Source organism: Castanea sativa, chromosome 1, assembly GCF_040712315.1.
Source record: "Castanea sativa cultivar Marrone di Chiusa Pesio chromosome 1, ASM4071231v1".
In the NCBI taxonomy this organism is placed as follows: domain Eukaryota; kingdom Viridiplantae; phylum Streptophyta; class Magnoliopsida; order Fagales; family Fagaceae; genus Castanea; species Castanea sativa.
Genome location: NC_134013.1, coordinates 62567380 through 62577443, shown reverse-complemented (window position 1 = coordinate 62577443; position 10064 = coordinate 62567380). Strand labels below are relative to the sequence as shown.

General features: G+C 34.3%; 1 protein-coding gene across 1 annotated transcript; it reads right to left on the bottom strand.

Moving 5' to 3' along the window:
* Nucleotides 1-2159: 2159 nt before the first annotated feature.
* Nucleotides 2160-4442, bottom strand: LOC142622224 (large ribosomal subunit protein eL8y). Its single transcript, XM_075795668.1, has 6 exons — nt 4302-4442; nt 3944-4202; nt 3058-3227; nt 2826-2954; nt 2639-2731; nt 2160-2544 (listed from the first exon to the last, which is right to left on the bottom strand). Exons 1-6 carry the CDS (start codon nt 4302-4304, stop codon nt 2413-2415), a joined length of 786 nt encoding a protein of 261 aa, XP_075651783.1. The 5' UTR covers nt 4305-4442; the 3' UTR covers nt 2160-2412.
* Between the last annotated feature and the right edge of the window lie 5622 nt (nt 4443-10064).

Genomic DNA, 10064 nt, shown 5'->3' with positions numbered 1-10064 from the left:
AATTTTGAAATTTCAAAAAGTAACAAATTAAACATTTAAGTGGAATGTCATTGTATATAAAATTGATTTGTTACTTTTTGAAACTTCAAGATATAATTACTTTTGAAATTATAGGACTTTTCAAAAGTCTTGTAACTCAACTAAGGAACAACTTAACTTAGTAAAGATAATGAACTAGTGACATGAAATCTCACAAAAAAACTATATATATTTATTTATTATACGAGTAATATATATTCCTTATTCGCTAAAGTTGGAAAAAGAGGAAAAATATGTATTTTTATTTCATTTTTTCCCCCTTGGAATCAAATTTAAAATATTTTGAAGAGAAAGTAAAAGCTAATGCAATCGCTCAAAATTAGATTTATTTACTATTTATTTTATTTTTTGTAAATACTCATAGTTATAGCATTTTCTTTTTTAGAAAAGAATACTACTTTAAATAGTCACAGGATATAAAATAGACCAGTTAAAAAAAGAAGCATTTTCTTAATTTGGGAGCTATTTCTCAATAGACTAAATTATGATAAAAATAGTCGAGTGGTCAATATTTAGTGAATCTTAACTTCTTAAACTTTTTTCTCAAGTTTAATTCCCTAAACTTGAATAGTTGATAAGTAGTAGAACAAGTGTTATTTTTAACATAAAAGCTACGGACACAAAATGAGGGAAATAAATCACTTGGCCTTCCATGAGAGCATGATGTGAAATGCAATTCATATAAAACAACCTATACTTTTGTGAGGAGAATGTATTACATGCATCTTCTCTCTTACATGTGACTATATACAATGAGCCAGAAGATATTTAAAATAAGTATCACTCTATAAAAGTCATCATTGTGTACAACTCCTACCCTTCTTGTTTCATCATTCAGCATTTTAGTTGATGGATGCGTCATGATTATTTTGCAACTAAAAGATAAAGGGTAATAATTAATGTACTGTGGGTTTAAGGAGTCTGCAAACTAGCCTTCGACCACCTTGGACTAAGTTTATCGTATGGAAAAACAGCTTCACAGATTAGCTCAATATTTTCGGGTGATTGATATGGATATGCTTAGATAATCCACCAAAATTAAGGCTATGTTTCAGCAATAATATTTTCTAGTAAAAGAGTCATTTTTCAAGAAGTATTTTCCTATAAAACTATCTTATTTTCTTTTGTTTGTTAACAAACTTAAATGAATTGAAAAACATTCTCTTAATTTTTCTTATTTAGCTTGCTTTGAAATAAAGTTAGTTTATTAAAAAAATTTAGTGAAAAATAATCTCCAAATCTAAGTTATATATTTTTTGTTGACTAAAGATAATTTTTCTTTCTCATTTTTTTATGCTACCAAATACTAAAAGACATAAAAAATAAAAAATAACTATTTTTACTTAAGGTGTAGAAACAATATGAAACAAAGTTGGAACTGAGAACACAAATCAAAAGGGAATGGCATACGAAACTTGCGAGTTCTATTGATATGTGCAAGAAACACCACAAACTAAATTAGAGACTTTTGATTCACTAAAGTCCGGCCACACATCACATAGGAAATCAGGCATCCCAGACCCAACAAAGCCGCACATTAAAGAGACAAAAAGAATCAAGAAATTATTAACAAGCAGTAAGTCCTTAAAAATAGTAAGCCCTAATATAAATTAACATCAAAGAAGGATGCATAAAGTCCTTAAAAACAGGAGTGTATCCTGTGTTGGGATGCACTGAATCTTATTCCAGATATTTTTCCAGCCGGCCATTTTTCAAAGAAAAATATAATCCTTATTACAAAAGCCGGAGCATTTGTTAGGTTCCTCTGAAAGGGCATAACTAGAAAATATTAGACTCGTAAGACCAATCAACATCAACTAGGTCATAAAAATAGTTCGATTATTAAAATATGAAAAAAGAAATTTTAAATACCATATTTTCCCATAAGCTCTACCTTAAGGGCTCGTTTGGATTGAGGGGAGGAGGAAGAGTAGAGTAGACTTGACTTAAAATGGACTAATTTTGAGCCATCTCTACTCTACTTTACTCCCCCTCCCTCCCTCCCTCCCTCCCTCCCCATCAATCCGGGCCATAAATGGCATTTCATCACTCCACAGACAAATAAAATAATGGCACATATCCAGTTTATACTTGGGGATCTTATCAGTAGTGAGTGAAAATTGCAAAATGGTGGTCTAGTTGCTTCTTATATCAAAAAGAAGGAATCATGATAGTCTCACCCGAAAGCTATGAATGCAAGGCAGCTTAAACTCAAACACCAACATTAGCTGTTTCTTAATTTATATAAGCTGCCTCTAAAGAAACAAAACTTATGTAGTTAATGCAAATAACCTTGAACAAACAAAATTCTAGATAAAAACAAGCTCAGACAATCATATCTAAGTAACAAGAAGAAACACATAATCATTGCTCCTAAGTCATCCTCTGAGCAGCTTCCTTGGCAAGAAGTCTCTCTTTGGCCTTGGTTTTGGCCTGAGATTTGGAACCCATGATTCCACCACCCCACTTTTTCCTGTACTCATCGTACTTGTCGTTGAAGTTGGCCTAGAATAACAAGAAACATTGCAAATTAAGTTAATCAATACAAAAGCAGCTTCAACAGTAGACAATATATACAAGACAAGTAATTCTTCACTACCTTGATAGCCTCTAAGATCTTGCTGAACTCCAACTTATCTTCATTCTTGACTGTTGTCAAGCACAAAACTGATGCAGTTTTCTTGTGGACGATCTGTCAGAAAAGGAAATCAACTTGGGTTTCAGTTCACAATTCCAATTTTAAGGGGAAAGAAATTAAAATAGCACAAGATTACAGGCTTGATTACCGATCCCAAGCGGGCTTTTCCTTTCACAATGCAGTATGGGATTTCCATCTTCCTGCACAATGCGGGAAGCCAGACAACCAGCTCGATTGGGTCCACATCATGTGCAATAACAACAAGTTGAGCCTTGTTCTGCAAGAAGGCATTATAAAAAGCTAATACTAAGAAAACTGTCCACTAACACAAAGGAATGTTGGAAAATGTACACTTTTGAATTAACATAGCAAAATAATACCTGCTCAATGAGGTATGTGACATGGTTGAGACCATACTTCACAACAATAGGCTTCTTTGCTTCAACAGTTTTGCCTTCAGATTCAGCCTGAGCCCTTTTCAAGAGACGTTCCCTCTTTGCAGCCTTGTCCTCAGGCCTGTACTTGAGTAGCATCTTGAACAGGTTTGTTGCTGCTCAGATGAGTTTAAAAGAAGACCACAAAGTTAAACACAATCGCACAACCATAGCAATAGATTCAAAAGCATTGCTCTTAAAACTAATGGAAAAATGAAAGCCCAGAGGCAAATATCATAAACTTGAACAACACAGCCCTATAGAAGTCCATATCCATAGTATAATAAAGACCATACTTAGATATAAAGACAATGCCAGTAAGAAAAAAAACAACTGGCTAACAGATTAAATCAGGGAGCTATCGAATTACTCCCATTGGACCAGACCGGCCCAGATGACTTAGGTCTTGAGCCTTCAATCAAGAAAAGCACATCACACGATATCTTCAAAATTAGGCCCAATTAACCATTCCATGTTTTTCTAGACTAACCGTTTCTTTAATGACAATAAATAAAGGCAAGAACACATTCACAATTGACAGATGTAAAGTAACAAGGAAACAAAATGAAAATGATACATATTATAAAGCTATTAGTCGCATAAATCTAATGTCCATTTAATAGTAATACATATAATGTTCCTAGACAAAGAACAATACCACACAACCAAGTTCAGCCATGGTTCAAATAATAACTCGTAAATCACATGAATTAATTCAAAGTGGCGAAACCAAACATAAAACCTCAATCATGTTACAACAACATGATTCCTTAAATCTCAAATAATTGGAAGCAGTGAAAAAAAAAATGTAAGAATCAAATAGTATACATACCAAGGTTCTTGTCGAGGGTCTTCGTGAACTGGTTGAGAGCTGGAGGGACCTTGAGCCTCTGCTTGAGGATCCTCTTCTTCCTCTGAAGCTGAACAGTCTTAGGCCATTTGACGAATCGGGTCAGATCTCTCTTCGGTGGCAAAGCCCCGCCGATCCCAAACTGCTTCGGGCGCTTCTCGAACAATGGGTTCAACACCTTCTCTGTCTTCTTCTTCGATGCTGCTGCTGGCACTGGTGCCTTTCCACCTCTCTTTGGACCCTTCATCGTTCACAAAAACACAAAAGCGCTTAACCACTCAGAAGAATAGAATACATACAGAAATGAAAATGAGAGAGAGAGAGAGAGAGATAGACTGACCATTTGTGCCGATGTGTAGGAGGTCTCGTCTGGTTTACCTTTGCTAACGGCAGAGGAAGAAAAACCCTAGTGCGGTATCCTATATATATATAGGGCCGTTTAGGGTTTTCTCTTCTGAAGGGACAATGTTGTATACGTGTGTGAGCGGTGTGTCAACGTATTTGGGCTGCAAAAGCTTATAGCCCATTTGGGCTGAGGTATAAAGTTTTCGGTCAGTCAGAGTTGGGCTTCTCAAACCCAGTCATAATTAGGTCAAATGGGTGGGTCATTAATGAATTCGGTGATTTATATATATATTTTTTTTTTTGAGAAGATGATTTATATAACATTTAATTGGATAAAAACCGGGATAAAAGTAGAACTATAATTTAAACTTGAGAGATGCTACGTCCACAATATTTTTACGACAAATTACAGGTGGTTAGTTGTTATTGGTTCAAATTTGAACTTAACACGAAGATTACTTTTTTGTCTTAATAATAACAACCAGTAACAATCTGCCACTTAAGATTTGTTGTTAAAATATTGTGAAAATGTTGTGGACATATCATTTTTCTTTAAACTTAGGGGCCGAAGTATAAACCATTTTTTTTTTATTAATGAAAATCCAAACTAGCACACATTGAATTTTAACAAAAGGAAAAAAAAATAAAAAATACAAAACAAAAGAAAATATACAAAATAATTGTATCATAATATACTACAACAGTGGTCATAGGGAGTGTTCCTATCACTAAATTGTGTATGTCGGATATTGGATTTAAATACCCCTGTAGGAGATAATCCTTCCCAAATATAAGATTTGTATTTTTGAGTTCTAATCTCAATTTGAAAGTCTATATACCAAGGGAGGATTGATATACAAATTGGCCTAGTTATGCGTATTGCACAAGTAGAGATGTCATATTTATAATGGTCGTTAGAGCCCAAGACTTCATATAAATTTGGAGTTAAACTTTATTATTGTCACATTCTTTGTATCCGTTTGGATACGGATTAATTTTTTTGCGTTTAGCGTTTCCACATTTTCTTCCTTTTTTTTTTTTCTTCTTTTCTATTGCTGCACGCATCAAGGACAGGTCTACTATTCATGCTACAGTGCATGAATAGTAGCCGTATATGTTTGACTTTTCAGCCCATTTTCACTTTTTTTTTTTTTTCAGGAGTTTCAGCTTTTACCCGACAAATTTCACTGTAGATTACTGCTCAGTACTATTCATGTACTGTTCATGGGACTCACAAGTACTTTATTCAAAATATATATATAATATATATATATATATATATATATTAAAAATGGGTCTCACAACACTATTTACACATTTAAAAATTATTTTGCTACAGTGTTTTCAGTTTTCAGCAATAAATTCTATCCAAACGGACCTTTTATTATTGACATATCTTGTACACGACACCAACCTATATACCAACTTACATTTAAAACCATTCCCATTACCTACTATATGCCATATGTTGGTATATTTTAGCATCAAGGCATAAAAAGAGCTCATTACTCGGACTTGCAAAATATTGTAATTGCAAAAAAATTTGCAATTATGCTACAATGTCATCTTAAAAATGTATGATGGCACTATAACACAATTCTAAACCAAAATAATATATTTTATTTTTGGGATAATTACAGATTACCCACCTGTGGTTTAGCCCGAATTTAACTTACCCACCCGTGGTTTTATTTTTGACACTTTATTCACCTAAGGTTACTTCCGCTTAGTCTCTATTACCCACCTTTGTTAAAAAATATGGGTAAATAAGTCCTTCAACTCTCAATTTATGTCTCTCTCATTACAAAACAAGAAAAGAAACAAAAGAAAAGAAAACAAGATCAAAATGGGCTATTTTTAACCGAGGAATATGCATCTCTTAAAACATGGCTCAAATAAGAAAATTTTCAAACCCAGAACACAAGAAGACCATTATAATCACCTTCATCATGAAAGCCAGCCTGTGAAACAACAAAAAAAATTCCAATTTTGAAGAACCCCAAGTTTCAAAGGAAAACAACAAACCCACAAAAAAAAAAAAAAAATCTCAATGCTAAGAGCATTAACCCCCCACCTTGCTGCCGCCATGAGGCAACCCTGACCTCTGCAACCACATTTAGCCTTAATCCAACACCTTCCACTAACCAAATTCATAATTCAGAAAACCCATCACCAATCAATAACCCATTATCAAACATTCAACACATCAATATCGTCGTTTTGGAAAAAAGAAGTGAGATTTTCTACAAATTGATTTTGGGTTTTGTTCAAGACCCATACCTTAATCCATGATTCAACCCCCAAGTCAGCCATTATAAAAGAAGATATGAATACCTCAGAGCCCTGGGTTTGAATCATGGTAGGCCAGATCGGAGAGTGAGATAGAGAGAGAAATCCAATCGTGGATTTGGTGGTGCGGTGGCAGCTCTAGTTGGTGATTATATATTGATAATCGGTGTTGGGTGGAGCTCATGGATCATGGAAAATGGAAGGCAGAGAGAGGGAGAGATTAAGGGAATTGGAAAGAGAGAGAGACTAGTGACTTCTTTTTTCCTTTTTGTTGTTGCGCGAGTTGCTGATTTTGTGGTACATCTTTTAGTTTAGATGTTCTTAACTTTATCATAATTATTGATATGTACTCATGATGTTCATATTGTATGTACTCATGATTTTCAAGCAAATTAGTAGATCTACCTTATGTGGATGGGAGTGTGTTTTGGGAGAGATGAGTGTCTGATCTATTTTGGGTTTTGTTTTTGATAAAAAATGTGTTAGAGCAACATTTGAAAGAGAGGTGAGTTACATAGTAATAACAGAGTGAAGCACAGGTAGGTAAAGTGTCAAAAATGAAACCACGGGTGGGTAAGTTAAATTCGGGCTAAACCACAGGTGGACAATCTGTAATTATCCCTTTATTCTTTTTACTTTTTATTTTCTCTCAGTTTTGTCTTTCAACTCTTCTCTCTCTTTCTCACAAAGCTCATCTCCTCTCTCTCTCTCATTGGTCACCATTTGCTCTCTCTTTCTCTCCCATGCCTTTGCCTCTCACAAGCCACTGTCTCTCTACCCATTTTCTCATCACTCCCTCTCTCACGGCATGGTTATGGGTTTATCGTATTCTCTGGGCAAGATTGACGTGGTCAAAGATTTGGTAGTTGTTGTGGTGGCAAGAGCGACGTGGTTGTGGATTTGCAAATCGGATTTGGTCATGGGTGGTGATGGGTTTGCTAATTGATTTTGGCCATGGGTTTGGGGCTGAGTTTCGATGGTGGATTGTGGTGGGTTTAGGGTTGAGGATCGGTGTGGTGGGTTGTGGGTTGTGGTGACGGTGGGTCTGGGGTTGAGTTTGGTGGTGGCTCTGGTGGGTCATGGTGGGATCGATGTGGTAGGTCGTGGGTTGTGGTGGCACGGTGGGTCTGGGGCTGAGTTTGGTGGTGGCTTTGGTGTTTGGTGGGTTTGCTTGATGTTTCCCTCGATGGCTCTGTGATGTGGTGGGTGGTGGTTGTGTTGTTAAAGGTGGGTGGTGGTTGTGTTGTTGATGGTGGATCAGTGGGCGATGGTGTTGTTGATGATGGATCGGTGGATGGTGATTGGAAATTTTGGGTAGATTGGTGGGTGGTTGTGTTATTGATGGTTGGTTGAGTTTTTGTGCTAGGTTTGTTTGGGGTTTGGGATGAGTTTGATTTTATATTTATTTTTTGGATAAACTGTGTTGGAGTTTTGGGTCTTAATGGTGGTGATGGAGGTAATGAGTGGTTGAGAGAGAGAGAGAGAGAGAGAGAGAGAGAGAGAGAGAAATATATTTTATTGTGTAAATATATTATTTTAATGTGTTGTATAAGAAAATAAAAGTTGGGGTGTTAGATGTGTTATAAAATGGTATGGTATAATTGAAAAAGTAGTTTTTGAGATGGTAAAATAGAATAGTTTGAAGATAGCGAATGTGAATGCTCTTAGCCAATTGCTCGCCTTAAACAACATTTTCTCATCTACTAGTTTTTTTGGAAGTTGGCCTCTTGAAGGTTGTAAGCTCTAGGTGTGTTAGACCTAAATTTTTTCTCTTACGTTTAAATATTTTAAGAAGGATTGTATTTTGTGTTGAATTTTGTGGTGTTTTGGGATATAGTCATATATTTTGATTGAACGCTTTTGGAGTGTGTGGTTTGCAGTGATCTTTGTAAATTCCCTAGAGAACTTTAATTTACATGGTAGAGATTTTTAATATTTTAATATTCTTATAATAGAAATGGGCTTTATTTGACAAGAACAAAGTATTTCTCTTGATTATTTGTTTTCTCGTGCTTTGGACCCTTATAGGTTTTGGCCATGACAAGATTACACAATTTTCTCATACAACACCAATATAATAACAACTAATACATAACACACAAATCACATCAAAAGAGGCAAAATTTTAAAAATTGTTCATTGAACAAAATTGGTCTACAAAAAATTCCAATTTTTACATGTACTTAAGTGCAGGACACAAACATGGGTAAGATGACAATTGATCATTTTTATATACTTACCCCAATATTAAGGGGAAATCATACATAAAAGAACAAACAATGCTAGTTTTCAAAAATACTCCATTTGTTCTCTCATTATAAAAAAAAAAAAAAAAAAAAAAAATTAGCCCATATTGTATTTTTGGCCCATATTACTCAGGTTATCCATTAATTGCATAAAGATGGGATTATTTCTCTCTTCCTCTTTTGTGGATGTTGAAATGTGAGATTATTGCTGAGTTCCTTCCTTGTGGATGTTGATCTTGAAGAAGTTTGCAAGAGAGTCCACATTTTTAGTAGCTTCACTCTTCTCCATTTCAATAGTTTGCACCATGTCATTATTATCTCTATATTCTTTCCCAAAAATAGTGACAAGTTCATTGTAGCGGGGGAATGATTATTCCTTAAAACACCAAACCAATCAAAATACATTTGTAAAAATGTAGAAATGAGAGAGAAAAAGAACAAACTTTATTGCGGATGTGATGGAAGATCTCTCTAATCTTTCAGCAGAGAAAACCCAGCTTGCGAATGGTTGTGTTTAGGGTTTTTTTTTTCTTTAAAGGACAAGCTTTGTATACCTATTTGGGTTATTTCAATTTTAGCTCATTTGTTTGACCACTTTATTGGGTTGAATATGAAGTTGCAACATTGCTAAAAAAGTGTGGTTGGGTTTTTCTTGAACCGTTAGAGTCCAAATGTGTGGGTTTGGGAATTATTAATGATTTCGATGCTTAAAAATGTTTTTTGAATTTAAGATAGGTTAGATTTACTTTTAATGCCCTTCAATATTTTAGATTATTATGTGAGCATGTATTAAGTTAAAACCATTATTGAAAAGATTCCAAGAATTAAATGGCAATTCTTTTGATTCAAGAAGATAAAATTAATTAAACAATCAAAATGAAATTATTTAAAAATCAAATTAAACAAGAAACAGCACTTGAAGTTGGAAATAAATAAATTGAAAGAGATCAAGTATAAAATTCTATGAACTTCTAGAAATGAATAACATTTTCTCACATAGTCTAAGGCTCTAAGTTGGATATAAATAAAGAATCATTTTCTCTCTCCCTTATGTGCGTGTTTGTTTCTCAAAAAAAGAAGTCATTTTTTTTATATTTAAATTATAGATATGAATAGCAAAATTCTTCCATAATATAAGCTCAATTGTAAATTTAACAATATAGGTGTGTAAAATATAATTCACATCATTTATAGATTTCACGGTGATTATATAGGACACTTGT